This window comes from Rhinatrema bivittatum, chromosome 7 (genome assembly GCF_901001135.1).
Source record: "Rhinatrema bivittatum chromosome 7, aRhiBiv1.1, whole genome shotgun sequence".
Classification (NCBI taxonomy): Eukaryota; Metazoa; Chordata; class Amphibia; order Gymnophiona; family Rhinatrematidae; genus Rhinatrema; species Rhinatrema bivittatum.
This window is the reverse complement of record NC_042621.1, coordinates 108,689,684-108,716,445: the sequence shown is the minus strand read 5'-3', so window position 1 is coordinate 108,716,445 and position 26,762 is coordinate 108,689,684. Positions and strand designations below refer to the sequence as shown.

General features: G+C 45.3%; 1 protein-coding gene across 1 annotated transcript in view; it reads right to left on the bottom strand.

Moving 5' to 3' along the window:
• SF3B3 (splicing factor 3b subunit 3) overlaps positions 1-26,762 on the bottom strand; it is a 247,983-nt gene that overhangs the window by 64,623 nt on the left and 156,598 nt on the right. Inside the window, exons 17-19 of the mRNA XM_029608907.1 lie at positions 23,562-23,716; positions 2,700-2,874; positions 1,809-2,014 (exon numbers count right to left, since the gene is read on the bottom strand). Coding sequence (XP_029464767.1) covers positions 1,809-2,014; positions 2,700-2,874; positions 23,562-23,716 — 536 coding nt within the window. The remainder of the gene's footprint in view (positions 1-1,808; positions 2,015-2,699; positions 2,875-23,561; positions 23,717-26,762) is intronic.

Genomic DNA, 26,762 nt, shown 5'->3' with positions numbered 1-26,762 from the left:
CCAGCCACAGCTGTCTTCTGGCAGCTATCATTGAGGCCACCCTTCTGGCCGACGTACAGACTAGGTCAGAGCCTGCCTCAGCTAAAAAGGCAGTGGCAGGCTCCATAGCATCTCTGGAATACGCCCCCGAGTCATCCACCTCTCTAGAGAGGAGCAGGACCGAGCGAGCCACCAGGGCACAACAGGAAACAATCTGTAAGGTCATTGCTGTCACGTGAAAGGCTTGTTTAAGGATGGACTCCAGCTGCCTTTCATGCGCATCCTTTAAGGCCGTTCCCTCCCTTCACTGGGATAGTTGTTCGCTTCGAAACAGCACAGTCCAGTGTATCCACTTTAGGGAAGCACAGGCGTTCTCTTGCCGCTGGATCCAGTGGGTATAGAGCTTCTAATGCTCAACCACCTTTAAAATTTGCTTCAGGGGCATCCCATTCCAGGTCAATCAACTCCTGGATGGCTTGAAAATAGCAAAAGGCTTTCCGTAGGGACACCAGAATGGGATTTTTTTTAGATTCTGTCATGGAGTCTGCCCCAGGAACTCCCAGCATCTTCAGAGTCTGAGAAACCAGGGCCAGCAATTCGTCTCTAAGAAAAAAACGTAACATGGTCTGATATGGTTCTAAGCCCGGAGGGATTTCTCCATCTTCCAAGGAATCTGTCCGTGCTGTCCGGGTCCCTGCCAGGAATACCCTTGGTGAGGCGATGCATGTCTCGAGGTCTGCCAATAGGGTTGGGAAAAGGATGCCTTACAGGCTATGGTTCCAACTGGACAGGGGCAAGGGAAGCAGATTTGCCCCTGTCCGGTTGGACAGGGGCAAACCCAACCGGACTTGGGTGGCCAGGGTATCTTGCATGTCTGAGAAAAACAGCCAGCATACCTAGAGTTCCAAATTCTCCTTCGAGGTGATGCCCAAATGCCATGCATATCAAAGGAGTAACTAGCAAACTGAGCAGCAGCTGCTCTGGGTAACTGTGGGACAGAACCTACTGCACCCACTGTAGCTCCAGTAATTATCTCTGTTCAATGAGAATGTAGAATGAATGTTGTATACTGTGCAGCCCCTCCTCCAGCAGCAATAAGGGAAGTCAGCTATGCACTCTATTCAGGGCAATTGTTAGACACCAAGGAGGCAACATGGGATCCCAAAAATCTGGAAAGTAGGGGGAGAGAATGACCCACGGTCTCTAGCAAATGATAAACCACTGAAAAAAAGGTAAAAAAAATTATAGAAATGCAAAATGACCATTGATGCATTAGTATGAATATTCTCCACAGAGACCACAGCAAAAACTGGAGGGAAGCAAACCTGCCATACAGAGAGAGTGTAGAAGGAACTGAGGTACACATGATTCAGCATCCCACAGGTCTTATTATATTAAACACGCAAGAGTATACCCAACAGTCGATTAGAGGAGGAGCACAATAGAAAGATTAATTACGAGCTGTCATTACAAGACAAAATAAGATGAGCACTGCATGATCTCCCCACCAGGCTATAAATGATTTTAAGATCAGTGCCTAACCATAAACATGATATAACATATTTAAAAGTAATTCAGTAGTGTATTAACTTTTTCTTTCCTTTTTGTGACATTTATAAAGTGAATGTTTGTGCATAAGGAAGAGCCAACAGCTTCAGTCTAAATCCTCCACCCTCAAGGTGAGGTGAGGCACTCACACAGTAAACAGTTCTCAGTTTAAAACAAATAAATACATTTCTATCATGTAAAATGTTTTTAGTAGTTGAACTTTATTCTTTTTTTTCTTAAAACCACTGACGACACCACCACAAGCTCTTCCTGCACCTTACCTGAAAGCTGCCTCATTCTGCTCCAGCTGCACCATGTCCAGAGTTGTTCCCTGAATGGGATTCATCACTCGTACTACAGAGGCCCACTGCCCGTTGCCTGCTTTCGGAGAGCCAAAGATGGCCTCCGGCAGGTTCTCATTCAGGAAAGCAGCTGCCATTTCTGCGGCCAGCTCCCTCTCATCCTCTCCTGCTGCTTCCACCATTTCCTAAAATGCATGCAACAAACATAGAAGAAATAAGGGCTCAGCATCTAATTTGTTCTACAGGACCTAAAGTCTTGAAAGCTAATGCTTGAAAGCTAACCCGGACAATTCTTATGTTAAAATATTAAAATTTACAAATGTCCATTTTACATAACAAAAGACATATGGCGCATGAAGGGCACCCAAAATAACTCCTAGCACAAAACATTGCAAGGAATTCTGCAGGTGGCTCACTAGGTTATATGGCAGTGCCACTGAAACTTTCTGAGTCACCATCTGCTGGAAGGGAGGTAAAACACAGGAGTCTGGACTGATCTGGGTACAGACAGGGAACCTTTCCTCCCTGCCCCCTGACAAATGTGCCAAGCATTCAACATTCTAATTGATTCCAGTAACTCAACTATTTTTACTTGTGAGTCAGGTAAGGGAGAAGAGTAGTTTGATGCCTTAATTTTCAGGAACTCAAAGGCTGGGAGTACGGTGCTGACATAGGGTGGGAACTTTGAGGACACTGGAGAGGTTTTAGTTCTTCAAAAGAAGATGGGCAAAGGTTTAATGGAAAAGTGATAAATCATTTACTTTGGATATAGAAAGCTACAGACTAAATGAACAGACACCATTATTTTGTGAGAACTAGAAGAGGCATTCTACCAGCCTCGTCTGTCCCTCCCCAACAAGCCTCCTGTACCTCTGCCATTTGCTGTTTACGCTGGGCCTTGGTGGCCTCAGTGTAGGCATTGTGGTCAGTCTCGATGATGATTACATTATTGCTCTCAGGGTGGATGACGAACTTCCTGGGAGTGTACTGCAGAGGAAATGACACCTGATTGAACACAGCACCCAACTTCTCCAGTGCCAGAATCCTATTCAGGATGGAGAGAGGGGAAGAACAGAACATCCCAGACATTAAATTTATTTATTTATTTAGTGATTTTTTATATACCGCGGCACGTTAAAAACATCACCTCGGTTTACAATAAACTATAATTCAGCAACAGGCTTTACAGAGAAATTGAAATAACATAGACATGAAATATATCAAAAAAAATACCAACAAAATAAAGCAAATACAATAAACCAATGGTAATCATAATCCTTTGTTAATGACAAGTCTAACTGTATGGTTCTTTTCTTCGGGAGTGGCTTGTGGGGGTTGTAGTTGAAAGAGCAACGTGTGTCGACTCGGTAGTGGTCTGACCAAGGTATGGGGGTGCATAGGGGGTGGTCAGAGCGTAATAGTGAATTCGTAAATATAACATCCAGGGTGTGTCCTGCCTTGTGTGTTGGGCCCGAAACCATTTGTTTAAATCCGAGGGCATTTAGAGTAGAGAGTGTGGCTTCACATGCCGGCGTAAGTGGAGAACGGTCAAAATGGAGATTTAGATCTACTAGGATGATGGCAGGTATACTGATGTCAATGTGTTTGGTAATATATTCAGTAAGAGGAGAAGGGTTTTTTTTCCAAGACGCCGGGGGGGCCATAGATTAAACAAATTTGTAGGTCTTTTGATTTAAAGAGACCAATCTCAATCTTGTGAAGAGAAAAGGTGGGTTGCAGAGTGAGATTGTATTTCTTTTTTGCGGTTAGGAGGAGTCCACCTCCTTTCTTTTTAGGTCTTGGGATAGAGAAAATATTGTATAAATCTGTTGGTAGTTGATTTATGTAAATGTACTGAAAAATATACTGATAAATGTACTGAAAAATATAAACCAAACCCCAAAAGCCTCTCCCTTCCTTCTAGAGTAAATGAGATCAAATTCAAACTGCCAAAAGGACAAATCCTGTCATTGCTAAAGCAGAACTCTTGGGCACACTGCACCGCAGGATCAGAGTTCTGACTCCCTAGCAGTGCCTAGGGGAGATCAGTAAACGCTGATGTGCCAATCTGCATTATTACTTCTTGCCAGGTCATTCTGTACAGAGAAGTATTTGTGCCTTGGGCAAAGTGGTGTTTTGCTCCACGGTTGCAGGCTATGGCAACAGTTACTATGTAAATGAGACAGGTTGAAATCAGCCTATCAATTAGCTATAAAAGCAAATAACATTTCCCACCAGTGTTATGACTGCTGAAATGCTGCTAAAGAATAGGAGGGAGAAGCCATGACAGCTGCTGCTTTAGTGCCTCAGCCACAGATCTAACATTACTTTAAAGCTGTAATATGGATTAGGAAAGGTTTCAGTTTCAATGCCTTGTAAAAGTCTTCACATCTTGTACATTTTTTACATTCTGCTGTCTAATAAATACAAATCAAAATGCATTAAAAGCAGGAGTTTGTTTCACTGATCTACACAATATACTATATCTACACTTTCATTGTGAAAGAACAATTAAAGAAATGGAGAAATTACTTACCTGATAATTTTGTTTTCCTTAGTGTAGCCAGATGGACTCAGGACCAATGGGGAGGGTTTATGCTGCCCTGCCAGCAGATGGAGGAGGTCAGGTTTCAAAGCTGAGGACACCCTAGATCAGTGTGGTTTTCAACCTTTTTTCTATCAGGACATACCTGAGAGATGACGATCACATGAGTGACACACTGAACACGTGACCATCATGGGACCAAATATAAACATATCCTCTGCATCCACAGGAATCTCCAACTTCCTAACAATGAGTGCAGGGCAGAACTAAGACATTTCCCTGTACAAACCATACAAAAAAAGATATTCTGATTCTGGTCTCATCTCAATAACAGCATCACAAACTCCGTCTGCTACCAGGTGCATTATAAAATAATACAAACAAACCCTACTCTGTACATATCTATCAGACCTGCCATACCTCAGCAGCACTAACTCCAAGAAATAAAACAGCAATAGCCCTACCCATGAAAAGGCAGCATTTCACCCCCAGTACAATATAATATTGAGAAAATACTACAAATAAGGATGATACAAACCTCTAGTAAAGTACCTCATCTCAGTCACATACACACAGAACACAGACAGACCTGCCTTCACCAAATGTAGACTAAAAAAATCACAAATTACAAATGTGGAAACAAAACCTGGAATGGAAACCCCAAGACCACCTTTTGCATGCAGTGCAAAACTGGAGACTAGAAACAGAAATATATTTCCTCCAACACTAAGCAAAGTTCAAAGAAAGAAGAAATTCATATTCTCAAATCTGACATAGTTTCGCCCTTGTACCCAGTCACTCCCCTCCATGCTCCCATCACCTTAATCATCCCTTCACATGCTCATATCCCTGTCCAACATTCCTGACACCCTCCACTTCTGCATCTTCTTCCCTGTGCAGCCTCTCTCCCCTGCTCAACTCCCCTTCACCTCTTCCTACGCAGCAGCTCCAACCTTCTTTTCCCCAACCATTCCTACCCAGCAGACTCCCTATCTCCCAAGGTTTTCCTGCCCAGCACATTTCCCTCTCCTCCTGGTTCCCAGTCAGCATAAGCCTTCAGTCCAATCCAGAGTCTCCCTCCTGCTTTAACAGCAGCAGAGGAGAGGAAGAAACTGAGGAGATGAGGAGGAAGATGAAGCAGCAGCAGAGGAAGTCAGCAGTGGATCTACAGAGCACGCACCTCTCTTCTTCATGCTCCTGCTTTCATGTCCAGCCCCATGGGGTGAAGAGAGCAGCAGCCTCACTGCCAGGCCAGGCAGAGGCCCATATGAACGGGAGTTGGTGATATTTCACTCTGATCTGGGTGAAAGAAAAAGGAATAAACTCCCACTGGGCCAGGAAAAGGAGAAGGAAGCTAGAGCACCTTCCTCTCATACCCAATAAAGGAGAAATCAGCCAACTCCTGTCCAGACTGATGAAGAAAAAACAGTTTTCTGCTGGGTCTGCGACACACTAGTTGTCCCGACATACCTGTTGAGAACCAATGCCCTAGATATACCCCTGCAGTGACCTCAGCCGTTCAGTATTTTCTTCAAAAGCCACTGTGGACATACTATCAAAAAAACGATTAAAAACAGATAAGTGTAACTGTACTCAAACACTGAACCCTAGTAACATTATAGATGCCCTGATATAGGGACTGGATGACGGCTTACCCATAATCTTTTGGAATCTATATCCACTCAAAGGGTGAAGCCTTTGTACTGTTCTTAAGCAGCCATGGGCGGGATGCTGAGTCCATCTGTCTACACTAAGGAAAACAAAATTATCAGGTAAGTAATTTCTCCATTTCCTAGCGTGTAGCCAGATGGACTCAGGACCAATGGAATGTACAAAAGCTACTTCCGATCGGGGCAGGAGGCTGCCCACGGTCCGGTTAACACAGCACTTGCAAAGGCTGTGCCCTCCCAGGCCTGAACGACCACACCTGGAGAAAGTGTGCAAGGAGGACCATGTCGCCAATCGGCAGATGTTGACAAGAGACAGCAGTCTAGCTTCCGCCCAGAATACTGCCTGAGCCCTAGTGGAATGAGCTTTAACATAAAGAAGTAATGGCTTTCCTGCCTCTACATAGGCTCCTGCGACCACCTCCTTAATCCAGTGAGTTTTGGTAGCCCGCGAAGCTGGTTTGTCCTGCTTCCTTCTACTGTGAAGGACAAACAAATGGTCCATCTTTCGGACGGTTTCTGAAACTTCCAGATACCACACCAAAAGCCTACTGACATTCAAATGGCGGAGGAAGCAGTATTCTTCTGCATCCTTGTGCTTATCTAGGGATGGCAACAAAATGTACCGATTCAAATGAAACTCTGAAACTACCTTAGGCAAGAAGGATGGAATGGTATGAAGCTGTAACGCACCTGGAGTCATCCAGAGGAACGGTTCCCGACATGACAATGCCTATAGTTCAGAGATGTGACGTGCCGAGCATATCGCCACCAGGAACACCGTTTTCAGGGTAAATAAACGCAAGGAAAGACTGCGCAACGGCCAAAAAGACAGCTCTGCCAAAAACGCCAATACCAGATTAAGATTTCACAAGGGAACCTGCCAAAAACTCCAATACCAGATTAAGATTTCACAAGGGAACCGGCCTCCATAGGGGTGACTGGAAGTTCTTCACCCCTTTCAGAAAACGGGCCATGTCCGGATGAGCCAACAGGTGGTTTCTGTTCACCTTGCCCCTGAAACAGGAGAGAGCTGCTACCTGGACCTTCAAGGAGTTAAGGGTCAAACCTTTATTCAAGCCGCCCTGCAAAAATTCCAGAATTAGTGGAAATTTGACCATCCGAGGGGAAACACTGCAGACCCACACATACGCTAGGGAGGTAGAGAGCTTCTGCGCGCGGAGTAAGGTGGAAATTACTGCTGCTGAATATCCTCGCTTCATCAGATGAGCCTTCTCAAAAGCCAGACCATAAGACAGAATCGAGTCGGATCCTCATGAAGGACCAGTCCCTGGTGTAGCAGGTCCCTGTTTGGTGGGAGGCACAGGAGTTTCCACATGTCTGCATACCACAGACGCCTGGGCCAATGTGGAGGTATTCAAATCTGCAAATGACCCTGCCCAGGAGGGGCAACAGAGGGAAGGCGTAAAGCAACTCCTTTTCCAGCCAGGTCTGAACAAGAGCGCCGATCCCAGGGTCAACTGATCTCTTCTGCGACTGAAGAATCAGAGAACCTTCGCATTGTGAGATGCGGCCAGCAAGTAGATGGACCAAAGACACCAGAGATCTACTACCAACTGAAAGGCTTTGGCCGATAACACCCACTTTCCTGGATCCAGACTTTCCCTTCTTAGAGAGTCTGTTCTGACGTTGTCTTTCCCTGCGATGTGGGAGGTTGAGATCATCTGTAGATGTATTTCCGCCCATTCCATAAGGAGATCTATCTCCTGTGACATTTGCTGGCTTTTGGTTCCACCCTGGCAGCTGAAGTAGGCTACCACTGTTGCATGATCCGACATTATGCGGACCACTTGACCCTGGAGTATGTGGCTGAATTGTGGACACGCCAATCTGACTGCCCCGGCTTCCAGGTAATTTATGTTCCAGGGGGCCTCTTCCTTGGTCCAACACCCCGGGCCGTCAGTTCCCGACAGTGAGCTCCCCAGCCCCACAGGCTCGCGTCTGTTGTGAGGACTAGCCAGTTCGGAGGGGACAGGGGTACACTCTTGCCTAGATGAGCTTCCTGCAGCCAGCACTGGAGCTGAGAGCATACTTCAATTGGTAAGTGGAGGCAAACTGAATAGTCTTGAGACAGTGGGTTCCAATGTGACAGCAGGGAGCATTGAAGTGGTCGCATGGCACTACTTCCAGGGCTGCCGCCAACAACCCGAGGACTTGAAGATAGCTCCACACTGTCGGGCATATCGTGTTCATCAACGGACACACTTAAGAACATAAGAACATAAGAAAATGCCATACTGGGTCAGACCAAGGGTCCATCAAGCCCAGCATCCTGTTTCCAACAGTGGCCAATCCAGGCCATAAGAACCTGGCAAGTACCCAAAAACTAAGTCTATTCCATGTAACCATTGCTAATGGCAGTGGCTATTCTCTAAGTGAACTTAATAGCAGGTAATGGACTTCTCCTCCAAGAACCTATCCAATCCTTTTTTAAACACAGCTATACTAACTGGGACATCAACTTCCTTATCTGCTTGAATGGGAGGAAGACCTTGCCCTGCTTGGTGTCAAATTGGACTCCAATATATTCCAAGGACTGGGAGGGTTTGAGACTGCTTTTGTTCAGGTTTTGCGACCCAACCTAGTTCCTGAAGCAAGCAGGTCACCCTGTTGGTCACCCGGAGACTGTCTTCCACGGACTTTGCCCGGATCAACCAGTCATCCAAGTACAGGTGCACCAGGATTCCTTCTTTTCTCAATGCTGCTCTTACGACCACAATAATCTTGGAAAATGTTCTGGGGCAGTGGCCAGGAACTGATAATGGCGATTCAGTACCGCAAAGCGTAGGAAATGTTCTTGCCAGATTAAATATGTAGGTAGGCCTTGGATAGGTCCAGGGAGGTTAAGAACTCTCCTGTTTGTATGGCCATTATCACAGAGTGTAGGGTTTCCATGTCGAAATGAATCACTCATATGTCGGTTGACGCTCTTGAGGTCCAGGATGGGGTGAAGAGACACTTCCCTTCTTGGGTACAATGAAATAAATGGAAAAACGCTCAATATTTTCCTTGGGCGCAGATACTGGATTATAGCCCTCCATCATGAGGAAGCTTAACAGAATAGTCTCCACTGCCTGCTTCTTGTGCTGGGAGTGGCAAAGAGATATCATGAATATATCCCGAGGAGTGCTGCGAAATTCCAGTGCATACCCTTCTCGTATCACCTCTACCCATTTGTCCGAAGTGATCTCGACTCACCATTGGTAAAAGAGGGACAGTCGACCCCCCTATCTCCTCGTTCCGAGGTGGGTCGACAAGCCTGAACCTCTCTTGGGCTGCTGACTCCGAAAGGACTGAAACCTCTGAAAGGACTGAGACCTCTGAAATGTCGAGTTTCTGTAGGGGCGAAAACGTTGGGAGCCCCTGGATCGACTACTCATGGGTGAGGGGCATTGTAACTGCTTTCTCTTATCTTCTGGTAGCCAGGGTACTGGAGATTCGCCCCATTTACTAGCCAGCTTTCCCAATTTGCTTCTGAAGAGGAGTGATCCTTTAAAAGGGCATCTTTGTGAAATTTGCCTTGGAGATTATGTCTGCTGACCAATTACGCAGCCATAGCTGTTTTCTGGCCACCACCACTGAGGCCACTTCTCTGGTCGAGGTACGGACTAGGTCCGAGCCTGCGATAGCTAAAAAGGCGGCGGCGGGTGCCATAATCGCTCTGGAATTCACCCCCCAAGTCATCCACCTCCCGGAGAAAGGAGCAGGCACGAACGAGCTGCCAGGGCACAACAAGAAGCAATCTGTAAGGTCATTGCTACTGCATCAAAGGCCTGCTTAAGGATGGACTCCATCTGCCTATCGTGCGCATCCTTTAATGCCGCTCCTCCCTCCACTGGGATAATTGTTGGCTTAGAGATGGCACAGACCAGCGCATCCACTTTAGGAATACACAAACATTCTCTCACCGCCGGATCCAGTGGGTATAGAGCTTCTAACGCTCATCCACCTTTAAAACTTGCTTCTGCGGCATTCCAATCCAGGTCAATCAACTCCTGGATGCTTTCAGTGCTGAAAAGTAGCAAGAGGCTTTCCGTAGAGAAATCAGAATGGGATTCTTCTTTGATTCTGTCATAGAGTCCACTCCAGGAACTCCCAGCATCTTCAGGGTCTGAGAAACAGGGCCGGTAATTCGTCTCCATGGAAAAACCATAACATGGTCAGATACGGTTCTAAAATAGGAGGATTTCCCCATGTTCCAAGGAATCTGGATACTCTTCTTCATCCGTGCCATCCAGGTCCCTGCCAGAGATACCCTTGCTGAGTTGAGGCATGCCTCGAAGTCTGCTGATAGGATTGGGAGAGGGAGGGCTTACCGTCTGAGGTTCCGTCCAGACAGGGACAAGTGAGGTAGCAGACTGAGCTTGTACGAAGGCTTTGAAAGAATTCTGCCCAAGAGGAGGCGGCTGGGTCCATGCCTAGCCCAGGAGGTACTGGGGAGGTGCCGCTATATTTCCCTCTCCCATGGATGACCCAGTCCCAAGGTTACTCAGATCCGGTGTACTTCCGGTTAAGGCTGTGGCTGATCCATCCTCTGAATGGGAGGAACTGGGCTTGGCAAAGTCTGGGGAGCCCAAATCTCCCTGGGCTTCCTCACAGTGCTGACATAAGCAAGAATCCAGGTCAGACTGTGCAGCCCTAATATGACAATCAATGCAGAGAGAAAGGCGTTTGTGTTTCTTTGCTGCCGGAGCCATTGGCGACATTAACTTAGAGTTCGGATGGCTCGTGCTTAAAATTTTATGCGCACAGATTTTGGGCGCCTACGTGGCTTCAGCGAGGCACATGCACAGTCCATGCATGTATGTGCGCACGTGGCGTTATGCGCACAGTACGTGTGCAGAGCAGACATGCATTGCGCGTACCGAAGCTCTATGGTAGGCGATACAGGCACAAATAAATGCGCAAGATGGTGCTGCTGCGGTCTACCGTGTGGGTCTGCTGACCAAGCCTAAAGCAGGGCCTAGCCCACAGGGGGGCCGCTCAACCCGCTCGGAAGCCCACTTCCCCTTACCCCAATGGGATCAGGAATGATGCTGGAACTGCGCGCCGAGCAAGGAGACCGGAGGAAGTTTTACCGAAATGTCTCTGAACAGAGAGAAATCTTTTCTTCTTTTTTTTTTTTTTACTTACTTACCTGGGCTCAGTGCTTACCGGCTGAGTATAGAGACTATTTCCAGCTGCGGGGCAAGAGGGCTTTAGCTGTTACCGCCTCACTCGGCTTCCTGCACCCGCTGCTTTCAGCAGCAAAGTCAATGCCAGGAACTGGCTACCGGACCAAGGCAAACCTCTGAGGGATCTCAGAATTCACCACAGGAATTCTCAGCTAGGGAGGAACCTTTACGTATCACCGCAGGAGAGTGGGACTCAATCTCTTCTCCAATTTAAAAATAAAATTTCTTCTTCCAAAAGGTACAGCGATCCCCGTAGGGAAAGTATGTCTGCATCTGCTGGAGAAATACTGAAGGGCTGAGGTCACTGCTGGAGTGTATCTAGGGTGATGTCAGCTTTGAAGCCTGACTCCGTCTCCATCTGCTGGCAGGAGCATAAACCCATTGGTCCTGAGTCCATCTGGCTACTCGCCAGGAAAAAAGTAAAAAAAAAAATCTCCAAAAGTCTTGATGGTACAAGTCTTCATACCCTTTTTGTCACAGGAAATCCAAATTAACTCTGGTTCAAAAAATTGTCTTAATAAGGCCCATGATAAGTAAAATAGTGCCCACCTGTGTCCAATCACAGTAGTCAAACTGATTGGAATACTCCTGAATGATGAATCAAGCGGTTTCTGTTGTATGAAGTGAATTTGAATCAAAAGTCAAAACATGGAAAACAGGATGCCGCCTAAAGAACTCATTGACAATGATATTCAAAGGTATATATTAGAGGAAGCCTATGGAGAAATGTATTCTTACCTCATACTTTTCTTTCCTCAAGTCCAGCCAAACTAGTCGAGATGCCTGTGTCATGCTTACCAACCAATAGGTGCAGACAGATATTAATAGGTTTGCCGATGTCACCACACAGTATTCCATGCACCAAGCTAAAATATATATTTTGTTTGGTTACACTTGTTAATCCCCTAAGTTCCATGTAAACCGGCCTGATGTGAATTCCATTCGTGAAGTCCGGTATAGAAATATATATTAAATAAATAAATAAATAAATATACAAACCAACCCTCTCCCCTCGCCTATAACCAGAAGACTTCCAGGAGAGACATTTTATAATGAAATCTTTATGAACATAATTCATAAAACTGCAGCTAAACTGATTTTCAAATCATGGAAATCTGACCATGTGACCCCCACTACTTCACTGGCTTCCTCTGTCCCTACGCATTCAATTTAAGACCAGATGCTATAGCATTCAAGGATTTTCACTGGGGTACTCCAGCATCTCTCTCCAGCCTCCTTATTCCTTTTCTTCCCCAATGAACTGTGTGTTGTTCTTAAGAACATCAAACTAGAAACAACCAGAGATATCCACTTCACTTTCCTAGCACCAAATCTCTGGAACTCCTTCCCATTAACTGTGCGACTGGAGAAGGATTATTTGAAGTTCAGCAGAGTCCTGAAGACCTTCTTGGTTGTACAAACTTTCCCAACCAATTAGGTCATCTCATGTTACTGCTTACCCAAAATGTTTCCTGTTTCTTTCAGGTGTTCTATTTAACTTGTTTTCAATTACCCTTGAAACGCTTCTTGCACATTGCTTTATTGTAGATTATATGGCTCTCCTGATAAGCCATTTTTTATTTTATTATTGTATTTGTGTTCTTTATTTTTCATCATTTGATTATTTTATTACTGTTTATTGTGTTTCATTTCATTTATTCTGATTTTTAGTTTGATATGTTAATTTTATTGTATTGATTTATATACTTAAGATTCGCAATCAATCAAGAACTGAATAAACAAACATCAAAAGTTCTTTATGAACAAACATTATAACTCATCAAACTGAAGAAGAATCTTCTTCACATCTAAACAATGCAGTTGTTCATATTCCTCCCTCCAAGACTCGCTCCAAAATGAGAATACACCCCACCAGCTTTAGATGACATGCCAAAACCACCTTAGGAAGTGAAGGAACCATATGAATCTTCACCGTCTCCTCCAAAATCACAAAAAGGGCTCCATGCAAGCCATTGCCTGCAATACCGAAATACTTCTAATAGAACAGACTGCCATCAAGAAAACTGCCTTAATTAAGAAAGAGCAACTTGACTGAGGTCTCTCTCAATGGCTCAAAGAGAGAACTCAACAGAAATGTCAAGACCAAATTCATATTCCATAAAGACACAGAGTCTCTCACTGGAGGCCGAATATGCTTCACTTCCCTAAGGAAGCAAGACACCTCCGGATGCAACAAAGGCCTGCTCAATGAACAATTCCTGTAACAGGCAATGGCAGCCACCAATACTTTTAACAAGTTAAGGGCCAATCCCATATCCAAGCCATCTTGCAGAAATTCCAATATTTCTGGCACTGAAGCTTCCCTTGCCTGTAAATTTCTTGCCAGCATATCAATCTTCTAAAATCCTCCACACTCGCGTACACCAACGAGGTAGAAGACTTCCTGACTCTTAAGAGGTTATTCACAACTTTCTGAGAATAAATGTTTTCAGCATCTGTGCCCTCTTAAGGGCCAAACAATAAGACAAAACTGAGCTGAATCTTTGTGCCCCTCTGGATCCTGAGCCAACAGACTCTGGCTCTGGGATAACAACAAGTGCCTCCTCAACAATATCACTAGATCCACATATCAAGGGCAACTCAGCCAATTGGGAGCTACAAAAATCTTGAGTTCAATCTCCCCACTAAGGGTCATGGAGGAAACAAAGGACAATCAGATTTAAGATTTAAAAGCAGCTTCAAAAGGTGGGTTTTTAGATGGGATTTAAAAAAGGCAAGAGAGGGAGCATGATGTACCAGCTCAGGAAGTCTAATCCAAGCATATGGTGCAGTCAGGTAGAAAGCATGGAATCAGAAAAAGGCATAGATAGGAGTGACTTGTCTGATGAGCATGAGGAGGGGTGTAGAGAGAGATAAGACAGGAGAGGTAGTGAGGAACTGCAGAATGATGCACTTGTAGGAGGAGCTTGAACTGTATGTGGGAACGGGTAGGGAGCCAAACAGTGACTTCAAAAGAGGGGTTTATATGGGTGTAGTGACTTTAGCAAAAGATAAGCTGTGCAGTTGATTTTAGAACAGACTGTAGTGGAGAGAAATGGCTTTCTGGGAGACCTGTGAAAAGCACTTTGCAATAGGATAAACAGGAGGAGATATGAGAGTGGTTAAGGGTACTGGGTAATGTGTTCAGAAAAGAAGGGATAGATTTTGGTGATGTTATACAGAAAGAAACACACATTATAGCAGAATTTTGGATATGTGAAGAGAAGGGGAGAGAGAAGAGTCAAAGATGACTCCCAGGTTATGGGCCGAGGGGACTGGAAGGATGACCATGTTATCCACAGAAACAGCGAAAGAAGAAAGAGGGGAGGTTGGCTGGGGGGGGGGGGGGGGGGGGGAGGGAAGAAGGAGCTCTGTTTTGGTCATATCTATTCAAATGCCAAGCAGAATGCACCCACTGATACGATAAATCAGTGTGGCTTGCCTACAGCACCATGCCTCCCTCTTTTTACAACTATACTGGAAACAAGCAGAGGGAGAGGGGAGAGTAATTATCTCAGACCGCCTGACTGAGGCCAAATCCAGCACAGCACCATAGGAGACTGAGAGGCAGTCAAGAGAAAAGGCTGTGCTGCAAACCTTTTTTCTTTTTTAATTGTTGTCTCCCTGTAGCTTCCCAGAATAGAGAAAGATGTGCTGTCAGTAGCTCCTGCTGCTAGACCTACCAAGGAAACAAAGTCAGGGGAAGGGAGAATCAGTCCCACCAGGACCATCACCCAGAGTACCCCAAAGACTCGGCCTACACTCCACTAGGAACCTTGGCCTAAAAAGCCTTCCTGGGAGCGGCCTACACGGTAGTTGCAGGACCCGAACACATCTGCACCATCTGCTGGAGAAAGAGAATTAATGAAGAGCTGAAGGCAGCATCAGACCCTATAGGGAGAGTGAAGTCAGCTGCGAGCTTAATTTCTCTGTCTACCTGCTGGCAGGGGGACATAACTCACTTGTTTGAACTAGTCTGGCATGGATGATAAGAATATTTTTGTTTTCTTTTAGGGAGGAGTGATCATGGAAAAGGGAAGGGGGGGGGGAAGAGGAGAGGCAATTTCACAGACACAGCTGAAAAATTCTACTTCAGAAACTGGAAGCACCTGGTCCTCAAGCAATGGTCAGCCAAAGGAGGGAGTCCAAGACTATTACCCCAGGAGCCACCAAATCCAATCCATTCCTTTACCAAGCCTAACCAGACCTCAGCTCACAGCACAGGTTGCTCACCTATCATTTGTTAGAGACAGAGAATACTAGCAGGCTGAGGCCACCCCAGAAAACTATATGTGGTGACATCAGCAAACCTGTTAATCTGTCTCTTTATCTGCTGATGGCTAGCATAATTCAGTCATCTGGAGTGGTCTGGCTGAAAGAAAAGGAAACATTTCAATATTCCTTGAAGCATTGTCAGGTCTATTATTGTAAAGTAGAAACAATTTTAAACTATAAAAACGCTGTTGCAATCCGGCCATCCCTCCAAAAGTCAGCAACCGTGGATTAAGTAAACTGTTGAAGGTCCCTGTGAGGCCTAAGGTAACAATATTTAAATCTGTTTAAGAATATAATAAATACAGAAAATACAAATCATTGTATAGAAACTCAGCTCAGCAGTTGTTACTCTGAGCATATGAATATGTAAGTACAGTACAAGAAACAGAAATCCATAACCAGCAACCCCCCTCCATCTTCCCTCCCCCCCACCCAAAATAAAAATTATAATAGAAGCTAAGATTCATCAGCTGGCTACTAATTCGTTCCGTTAGAAGCAATGTCAATACGTATTCAAAACTCAACTTCTAGCCCGAGGTGGCAAGGATGATTGATTGATATATAAATCAATCTATATCTACATATAAATATACACATATATCTGTGTGTGTATATATATATATATATATATATATATATATATATATATATATAAACGTGTATGTATATATTTACATTCCTTTTAGAATGTAAATATTTTTTCCACATATCCTTTTGACTGTAAATATTTTGTCTCTATATATGGCTATATATTTCTAAATTGCTAGCTCTAAGTTATTTAAAATCTAGTCTTCACTTCTCTATAAAGCCTGTTTATTCTAAGTTATTTAAAATCTAGTTTTCAGTTCACTGTAAAGCCTGTTTGCTGCATTTTTGACCTATGTAAACCGATGTGATGTTCCCAATGAAAGCCAGTCTATAAAAATGTTTAAATAAATAAATAAATATACATCATCAAGACAAGCATATCTAGCAGGTTAACAGAATCTGATTTATGTTTGAAATGTAATGTTGCTGAGGGTACCATGGGGCATGTGTTGTGATCTCGCGAAAAAATTCAACAATTTTAGAGACTGGTATATACATGTGTTGAGAATGTTCTTTCCCTTTCTCTACCTTTTACTCCTTTGGTCGCTATCTTTGGACTTCTGCCTATAGCATGGCAATGTTCTGCTGCACAGAACTTATGGATTACAAAGTCTTTTCTTTTAGCCAAAATGACAATTTTGCATTAGTGGAGAGAGGACACTGAGCTTTCCTTTGTATATTGGAGGAATACAATTCATAACCTTTTAGTTATGGAACTCTTGGTTGGCAAGTCAAGCTCGCCTAGAGGAAAGAAGAACATAATGGACAACCAAGAGTATATAACTGTCTCCAAAATTGGAGAAATTACTTACCTAATAATTTCATTTTCCTTAGTGTAGACAGATGGACTCAGGACCAGCGGTTATGTGCTCTTCTGCTAGCAGATGGGAGACGGAGTCAGATTTCAAAGCTGACGTCATCCTAAATATACCCCTGCAGTGACCTCAGCTCCTCAGTATCCTCCTTGAAAAGCCACCTTGGATATATCTTTGCTCAATTAACTTGACTGAACTGGTTCAACTGATTCAAAACTGGAAATCGCCAGTGGACTCAACCAATTAATGCCAACACCGGACAAACTGTGGATGTCTTGTACTAGGGGTAGACAATGTCTTACCCGTAATTGATTAGTGTCGAGGTTCCTTTTTCCAAGGTCCTCCTTTTCTGGGGCAGCCGTAGGCGGGATGCTGAGTCCATCTGTCTACACTAAGGAAAACGAAATTCAGGTAAGTAATTTCTCCATTTCCTAGGCATGTAGCCAGATGGACTCAGGACCAGCTGCCTGAGGCCCACTTAGTACTGCCCTTGCGAAGGCTGCGTCTTCTCAGGTCTTAACATCCAGGCAGTAGAACCTGGAGAAGGTGTGTAGGGAGGACCACGTCGCCGCCCAACAGATCTTGGTGGGCGACAATAGCTTGGTCTCTGCCCAAGATACTGCCTGGGCCCTCATAGAATGAGCCTCAACCTGCAGTGCTAAAGGCTTTCCTGCCTCTATTTAGGCTGCCTTGATTACTTCCTTGATCCAGTGGGCTATGTTTGCCTGTGAGGCCGCTTCTCCTTGCTTCTTCCCACTGTGAAGAACGAATAGGCGATCTGTCTTGCGCACCGGTTCCGATCTTTCCAGGTATCGCACCAGGAGTCTGCAGATATTTAGATGGCGAAGAAGGCGGGAGTCTTCAGAGTCCTTATGTTCATCCGGAGATGGTAAGGAGATGGTTGGTTTAAATGAAATTTGGAAACCACTTTCGATAGGAAGGAGGGGATGGTGCGCAGCTGTATAGTTCCAGGAATGAACCTAAGGAACGGTTCCCGACAGGATAATGCCTGCAGCTTGGAGATGCGACGAGCTGAACATATTGCCACCAGGAATACAGTCTTCAATGTTAAGAGGCATAGTGACAGACCACGCATTGGTCTGAAGGAAGCCCCTGCTAGGAAGTCTAGTACTAAATTGAGATTCCATAGGGGCACCAGCCACTTTAGGGGTGGTCGGAGTTGTTTAACCCCTTTCAGGAAGCGGGAAAAATCCGGATGAGTTGATAGTCGGATACCATCCACTTCGCCTCTGAAGCAGGACAGTGCGGCTACTTGAACCTAGAGAAAGTTGAGAGACAACCCTTTTTTCATACCGTCCCGTAGAAAGTCCAGAATCATGGGGATCTTGTCCGTCCGTGGGAGTATCCCGTGGTCTTCGCACCAGGCTTCGAATATTCTCCAGATCCGTATATATGACAGGGATGTGGAGAACTTGCGTGTGCGGAGTAGGATGTTAATCACGGCCTTAGAGTAACCGCACGTCTTCAGGCGAGTCCTCTCAAGGGCCAGACTGTAAGAGAGAATCGAGACGGATCTTCGTGAAGAATCGTGCCCTGCCGGAGAAGGTCCCTGTGTGGAGGTAGGTACAAAGGGTACCCCGAAGGAGTCTTTGCATGTCTGCATACCATGGTAGTCTTGGCCAATCCGGGGCCACTAGTAGAACTAGTCCCCTGTGGCCCAGTAATGGCCATGGGGGAAGCCGTACAGTAAGACTTCCTCTGGCCAGGTCTGAACGAGAGTGTCGATCCCTTGGGAGTGTGGCTCTTGACTGTGGCTGAAGAACCTGGGGACTTGAGAACTGGGATAGGTGGCCAGTAGGTCCATGGCTGGGAGTCCCCAGCGATTTACTATCAGTTGGAAGGCTGTGGTTGACATCGCCCATTCCCCCGGATCCAGGCTCTCTCTGCTGAGAAAGTCTGCTGAGACGTTGTCTTTTCCTGCGATGTGGGAGGCCGAGATCCCTTGTAGGTTTATCTCCGCCCATGCCATGAGAGGGTCTATCTCCAGAGACATCTTCTGGCTCCTGGTTCCTCCCTGGTGGTTGATGTAAGCCACCGTTGTAGTGTTGTCAGACATCACTCGAATCATTTTGCCTCAGAGTCTGTGGCTGAATCGCAGGCACGCTAGTCTGACTGCTTGAGCTTCCAGGCGATTTATGCTCCATTCTACCTCTTCTTTGTTCCATTGTCCCTTTGCCGTCAGCTCCTGACAGTGGGCTCCCCCACCCTCGCAGGCTCGCATCTGTAGTGAGCAAGATCCAGTTTGGTGGGGATAGGCTTACTCCTTTGCTTAGGTGGTCTTCCTGTAGCCACCACTGAAGCTGAGGAAGTACCTCTGCTAGTAGTTGGAGGCGAATTGAGTAGTCCTAGGACAGTGGGTTCCATCGTGACAGTAAGGAGTGCTGGAGCGATCGTATGTGGGCCCTTGTCCACGGAATGACCTCCAGGGTTGATGCCATGAGGCCAAGGACTTGAAGATAGTCCCATACCTTTGGGCGTGCATTGGCCATCAATTGTCGTAATTGTTCCATCAGTTTCCTTCTCCTCGGGGGAGGGAAGAGACTTTGTTTTGTCTGGTGTCGAACAGGCCCCCAGGTACTCTAGAGATTGAGAGGGCTGCAGACTGCTCTTGCTCGTGTTCATGACCCGAGTTCCTGCAGTAGGCTCTTGACTCTGCTGGTCACCTGCTGGCTCTCTTCCGACGACATTGCCCTGATCAGCCAGTCGCCCAGGTAAGGGTGTACCAAGATCCCTTCCTTCCTCTGTTGCCACCATAATGACCACCATAATTTTGGAGAACGTTCTGAGGTCGGTTGCTAGGCCGAAAGGTAGCGCTCTGAACTGGTAGTGGTGACCCAGTATCGCAAAGCATAGAAAACGCTGGTGGATCTTGATGGACTGGAATGTGAAGGTAGGCTTCGGAGATGTCCAGGGAGGTCAGAAACTCTCCTGGTTGTACTGCCATTATGACTGAGCGAAGAGTCTCCATGCGGAAGTGTAGTATCCGCAGATGACGGTTGACATTCTTGAGGTGCCAGATGGGTCAGAATGATCCTTCCTTTTTGGGAACGATAAAATAGATGGAATAGCACCCCGTATTTTGTTGGAGTGTGGGAACCAGAGTTATTGCCTTCAGACTGAGTAGTCTTGTCAGGGTGGCTTCCACTGCCAGTCTCTTGGTGTGGGAGTGGCTGGGTGACATTATAAATTTGTCTTGAGGGATGCTGCGGAACCACCAGATAGTAACCTTCTCGAATGATGTTTAGTACCCATTTGTCCAACGTGATCTCGACCCATCTTTGGTAGAACAGGGCAAGTCGACCCCCTATTTTCTCTTCCTGTGGATGGGTCTGCTCATTCTCATTGTGGAGCCGGCTAGAGCCTGCCCCTGGGCCTGCTCCTCTCTTGATTTGTCGGTTCCGAAAAGGCTGGGACCTTCCGGAGGGACGAGATGCCTGGAACTGCGAGTTCCTGTAGGTTCTAAAGTGTTGCGAGCCTCAGCCCTTGGTTCTTCTGGGAGAGGGATGCTGAGATCTTTTATTCTTATCTTCTGGTAGCCGAGGCACTGGGGATTCGCCCCACTTGCAGGCTAACTTCTCCAATTCGCTTCCGAACAAGATAAATCCTTCAAGGGCATTCTTGTGAGATTTGCTTTAGAATTCGTATCAGCAGACCAATTTCGTAGCCATAGTTGTCTTCTGGCTGCCACTACTGAGGCTACGCCTCTGGCTGAGGTACGCACCAGGTCTGAGCTTGCGACCGTCAGGAAGGCTATTGCAGGTTCCATTGTCTCACCAGATTACGTTCCGGAGTTATTTGCCTCTCGAGAGGAGCAAGCAGGAACGTGCCACCAGTGCGCAGCAGGAAGCAATCTGCAGTGTCATTGCTGATGCGTTGAAGGCCTGCTTAACTATAGATTCCAATCGTCTATCCTGAGTATCCTTCAATGCAGCCCCTCCCTCAATGGGAATTGTTGTTCACTTTGAGATGGCACAGACCATAGCATCTACTTTCGGGAAATGCAGGCTTTCCTTGGTTGCTGGTTCTAGAGGGTATAGGGCTTCCAAGGCCCAACCCCTTTTGAAACTGGCCTTCGGGGCATCCCACTCCAGGTCAATCAGTTCCTGGATGGCTTCCATCATTGGAAGTTGCATGAGGCTTTACGAAGGGACACCAGGATGGGGTTCTTATTTGATTCAGCCATCAGGTCTGTGACTGGAATACCCAGAGTCTTCACGGTCTGGGAAACAAGGGCTGGTAATTCATTCTTGTGGAAGAAGTGAAGCATGGTTTGGTATGGTTCCAGGCCTGGAGGAATTTCTCCTTCTTCCATGGAGTCGCCATCATCATCTGAGGTGTCTGGGTTCGTGTCAGGGAGATTCTTGGTTAGGCGAGGCATGTCTTGAGGTATCCGAGCAGGGCTGGGAGGATCTTGTGCTTCTGGCCGGGGTTGAGCCTGGGGTACAGCCAGGGCTGATTGTGCCTGATCGAAGGCTTGTAGCCCTTGGAAAAAATTCTAACCAGGAGAAGGTCCCTGGGTCCATGTTAATCTCAGGGTGAGTCAGCGTAGGAGCCCCTGAGGTGCCCTCTTGTGGGGAAGTCATCTCAGAGATGCATAGGTCCAGGGAACTATCGTCTGTAGTAGTTCCTGACCCATCCCCAGACAGTGAGGGACCAGGCTTTGGTTCCCCCTGGGCTTCCTCACAATGCTGGCACAGGCACGACGCCAGTTCAGGCTGCGCGGCTCTGATGTGGCAGGCTGTGCAAAGAGTGCCTTCTCGCCTTCTTGGGTGCCGGTGCCATTGCCTCTAGCTTCAATGCGCGCGTATAGTTGTAAATGCGGCTGTGCGTGTAGTTGTGCATGCGGTTATGCACGCAGCTGTGCACGTGTCTATATTGGACGCGCACAAGTTAGGGACATCAGCTGCCCGGCCTGCCCCACGTGTACTGCCTTCGAGAAGGGAAGCTGACACCCCCCCACGTGCAAGATGGCGCCCCCGAGGGTCTCCACATGGACCCATGCTCCAGATTGGGGCCTAGCCCAACCAGGGCTGCTCAACCCAATTGTTGCTCCCTTTTACCTCGCTGGAAAGGAAATTGAACTGGTATGGCAATCCGAGCCTCTGAGACCTGAATTTAAAGGTTTCTGCTTACCTGGTCTCGGTGCTTACCAATTGAGTGCCGGGACAGTCTCCAGCTGCGGGGGGAGAGGGCTTTACCTTCACCGCTGCGCTCGGTTGTGCACCCGCTGCCTTTCAGCCACTCTAGGGGCTAAGTCCACACCGGGAACCAGCTACCGGACCAAGGCACACCTCTGAGAGATATCGGAAATCACCTCAGGAATTCTCAACTGAGGGAGGGACCTTTAGGTTTCACCACAGGAGAGCGGAGTTCGATCTTCTTTAAGGTACATTTTATTTTTCTTTCTTCTTTGCTGTAATTGTTAACACTATTCTAGTGTGTGGGATAGTGTCCGCATCTGCTAAGAGATGGAGAGATACTGAACAGCTAAGGTTACTTCAGGGGTATATCTAGAGTGACGTCAGCTTTTAAATCTTCTCCCATCTGCTAGCAGAAGAGCACATAGCCCACTGGTCCTGAGTCCATCTGGCTACACACTAGGAAATTATTCTTTCACAATGAAAGTGTAGAACCAGTGGTGTAGATCAATGAACCAAACTCCTACTTTAACACATTTTGATTTCTATTTTGTAGACAGCAGAATGTGAAAAATGTACAAGGATGTAAAGACTTTTATAAGGTATTGTAAATAAAAGGAGTGGAAGAAAGGAAAACAGAAAAGGGCTTGGCTCCGTGTCAGCAAGTCAATATAGTCTAAAGTATTTAAGAACTCCTTTCATCCTTCAAATACACAGCAATAAAGTACACATTTACATCCAAAGTTAACAGTGGAACATATAATGTAGGGAGCCAAGTTTACTCTGCAATGGATAGAGTTTTTAATTCCTAAGTCACCATTTATTAAAACAGCTGGCGGTCTCTTTCAGGAGGGTATACTGGCATGGCCAACAGCTGCCATCTTGCCGTCTCTGGATTTGATGGACAGTCACCCTTCTGCAGTACTATTAGTTCTAATTGTAATTTAGTAAAGGCGGCAATTTAAGGAAGGCTGAAAAGAGGTTTTCTCATGGTATTGGATGAGTGCATAAAACAAATTTTCATTTCCAATGCTACATATAGGGGGTAATTTTCAAAGGAGTTACGTGCATAAATGTAACTACTATTGTAGCAATTTTCAAAAGCCATTTACTCACGTAAAGTGCACTTATGCGAATAAATCCTATGGACGATTCAATGGCATATATTGTAGCAATTTTCAAAAGCCCACTTACTCGCGTAAAGTGCATTTACATGCGTAAAACCCAGTTTTACGCATGTAAATGCTTTTTAAAATCAGACCCATACTAAATAAAATTAGGACACAAAGTGAGGCACCGAGAGCTCAGCATGGACCTCCTTAGTTAACATGTGGCAGAAACAGAAACACTAGATGAGAGATGTTTGTAAGACCTTCAAACCTAATTTCTGCATGACTTTCTGCTGAGAAAGACAAACTCAAATTTGGGGGGGGGGGGGAGGCAGGGGGCAGAAGAGGAAGGATTGTGCAGCTTACTCATTGTACTTACCTCAGTGTGTTTGTGGAAATGGCCACAATGCCCTCAGGACACTGCTCCGAGGCAAAGCCAGATGCAAACTCTAAAGTTTCATAGGAGAGGGGTGTAAGATGAAAGCGAGATTGATAGGCATAGCTCAGCCATGAGCGGCTCGACATAGCCAGCACCTGCATTAACAGAGGGAAATGCAATATGTTCAGCAGCAGGTGCAAGAGAGGACAATGAGCAATAATATATATATATATATATATATATATATATATATATATATATATATAGGATTCAGTTACAGATTAAATAAGGATTCAACAGACAGCATGCAGGAGGAATGCAAGATCAGTTTGTGTTGTATAAATATTAACAAAACAGCACAGTAACAAACATTTCTCAAAGGCTTACAAACAGCATACTTGAAAGCTACATCTGCCTCCAGGTAAATACATCTCAATGACTTGGTCAGTAGAAAACAGGAAAACATAAGAACATGCCATACTGGGTCAGACTAAGGGTCCATCAAGCCCAGCATCCTGTTTCCAACAGTGGCCAACCTAGGCCATAAGAACCTGGCAAGTACCCAAAAACTAAGTCTATTCCATGTTATCGTTGCTAGTAATAGCGGTGGTTATTATCTAAGTCAACTCAATTAATAGCAGGTAATGGACTTCTCCTCCAAGAACTTATCCAATCCTTTTTTAAACACAGCTATACTAACTGCACTAACCACATCTTCTCGCAACAAATTCCAGAGTTTAATTGCACGTTGAGTGAAAAAGAACTTTCTCTGATTAGTTTTAAATGTGCCACATGCTAACTTCATGGAGTGCCCCCTAGTCTTTCTATTATCCGAAAGAGTAAAAAACCAATTCACATCTACCCGTTCTAGACCTTTCATGATTTTAAACACCTCTATCATATCCCCCCCTCAGCTGAAAAGTCATAACCTCTTTAGTCTTTCCTCATAAGGGAGCTGTTCCATTCCCTTTATCATTTTGGTCGCCCTTCTCTGTACCTTCTCCATCGCAATTACGGTATATCTTTTTTGAGATGCGGCGACCAGAATTGTATACAGTATTCAAGATGCGGTCTCACCATGTAGCGATAGAGGTATTATGACATTTTCCGTTTTATTCACCATTCCCTTTCTAATAATTCCCAACATTCTGTTTGCTTTTTTGACTGCCGCAGCACACTGAACCGACGATTTCAATGTGTTATCCACCATGACGCCTAGATCTCTTTCTTGGGTAGTAGCACCTAATATGGAACCTAACATTGTGTAACTATAGCATGGGTTATTTTTCCCTATATGCATCACCTTGCACTTGTCCACATTAAATTTCATCTGCCATTTGGATGCCCAATTTTCCAGCCTCACAAGGTCTTCCTACAATTTATCACAATCTTCTTGTTATTTAACTACTCTGAACAATTTTGTATCATCTGCATATTTGATTACCTCACTTGTATTTCTTTCCAGATCATTTATAAATATATTGAAAAGTAAGGGTCCCAATACAGATCCCCGAGGCACTCCACTGCCCACACCCTTCCACTGAGAAAATTGTCCATTTAATCCTACTCTTTGTTTCCTGTCTTTTAGCCAGTTTGTAATCCACGAAAGGACATCACCACTTATCCCATGACTTTTTATTTTTCCTAGAAGCCTCTCATGAGGAACTTTGTCAAATGCCTTCTGAAAATCCAAGTACACTACACATCTACAGGTTCACCTTTATCCACATGTTTATTAACTCCTTCAAAAAAGTGAAGCAGATTTGTGAAGCAAGACTTGCCTTGGGTAAAGCCATGCTGACTTTGTTTCATTAAACCATGTCTTTCTATATGTTCTGTGATTTTGATGTTTAGAATACTTTCCACTATTTTTCCTGGCACTGAAGTCAGGCTAACCTCATTCTTGAATGTTCTCTAGCTATCATTAAAAGAAAAATGGTCTCCCCTACTGTGAAATGCAAGTAATGCCAACCTCTAATCCACTCAAATGAAAAACATGACAAGAGATGATAGCCAAGATTACGAGATGCTTAAGCTTTTGTTCTACAATCTGTTTTTTACAGTACCATTTTTCCACTAGTTAACGAAAGAAATGTTTTCTGACTCTACATCTATCTTTTGGAGGGAAAAGAGAGTTTGCCTAGAATTCCGGCTCTCATCAGTGAGCCATCACTTAAGTCCTCCCGTATTTTGTTCCTTTTCCCATATGAAAAAGAAGGAAAAAACAATACAGTAGTGGGGATCCAAGATTGTGGCTGCTTGAATGGTTGTGCAAGATGCCTTTTAATGGCCAAGAGGAAAGAGAAGAATTCTTCTCTGGTGGCTGAGATACACCAATTATCTATTCTCCCCTTCTTAGTGAAGAGGAATTCTCTGGGGCTCATTTACCAGGGAAAAAGGGCATCATAGATTTTTAGTTTCTTCTCCTGATATTTTCCTAGTCTCCAGTCCTGATGTTTTTCAGCTTTCTAAACCTCCAAGGCAGGAGGTTACCTGTGTCCGAGTTGAATCTTCTATGCAGTTTTTCCAAGTAAATTCAATGTCCTGTTCTTCAGTGGTGGAATGGCATTTTTCCTTTAAGGAGTGCCTTCTAGCAGTGGAGCAGTTTTCCAAATCTGGAAAGGAGCTGAGGGAGAAGGTGGAAACTACATCTGAGGCTTTGGAGATGCTGGGATAATTTCAGCCTATGCGGTTTGCCCTTCATGAGACTCATTTCAGAGAGTGGGGATAAAGCTGGAATCACTGAAGTATTCGTGACCTGAGAGAGACAGGAAATGATAGATATGGCAGCAATGGTACAGCCAGCTGCAAGATTGCTTGCATCTGCTGCCCCAGAATTCTCTGCTGCGGCTGCAGTGGTAGCCCTGTGGCTCTGGACTGTGATGGATAGACATGGTGCAGGATCTGTAGACCTTGTGCCCTAATCTGCTTCTTCTCAAGTTCTGGGCTCATCAAATACTGCAAATTGATGTGTTGAACTCCTCTCCAACTCATTTTGGTAACTGGACTTTGATTATGGAAGAAAGTACTAAATAACCAATTGAATTAATACTCCAAGATATAACTGAGCACTTTATTGTTTATTTATTTGCTTTAAATTCCACCTTTCAGACACTTCAAAGCAGATTACATTCAGCTACTTTTAATTGCTAAAACTGAGTTATAACATGATGTAGTGGTCAAATTTGAACAATGGATTTT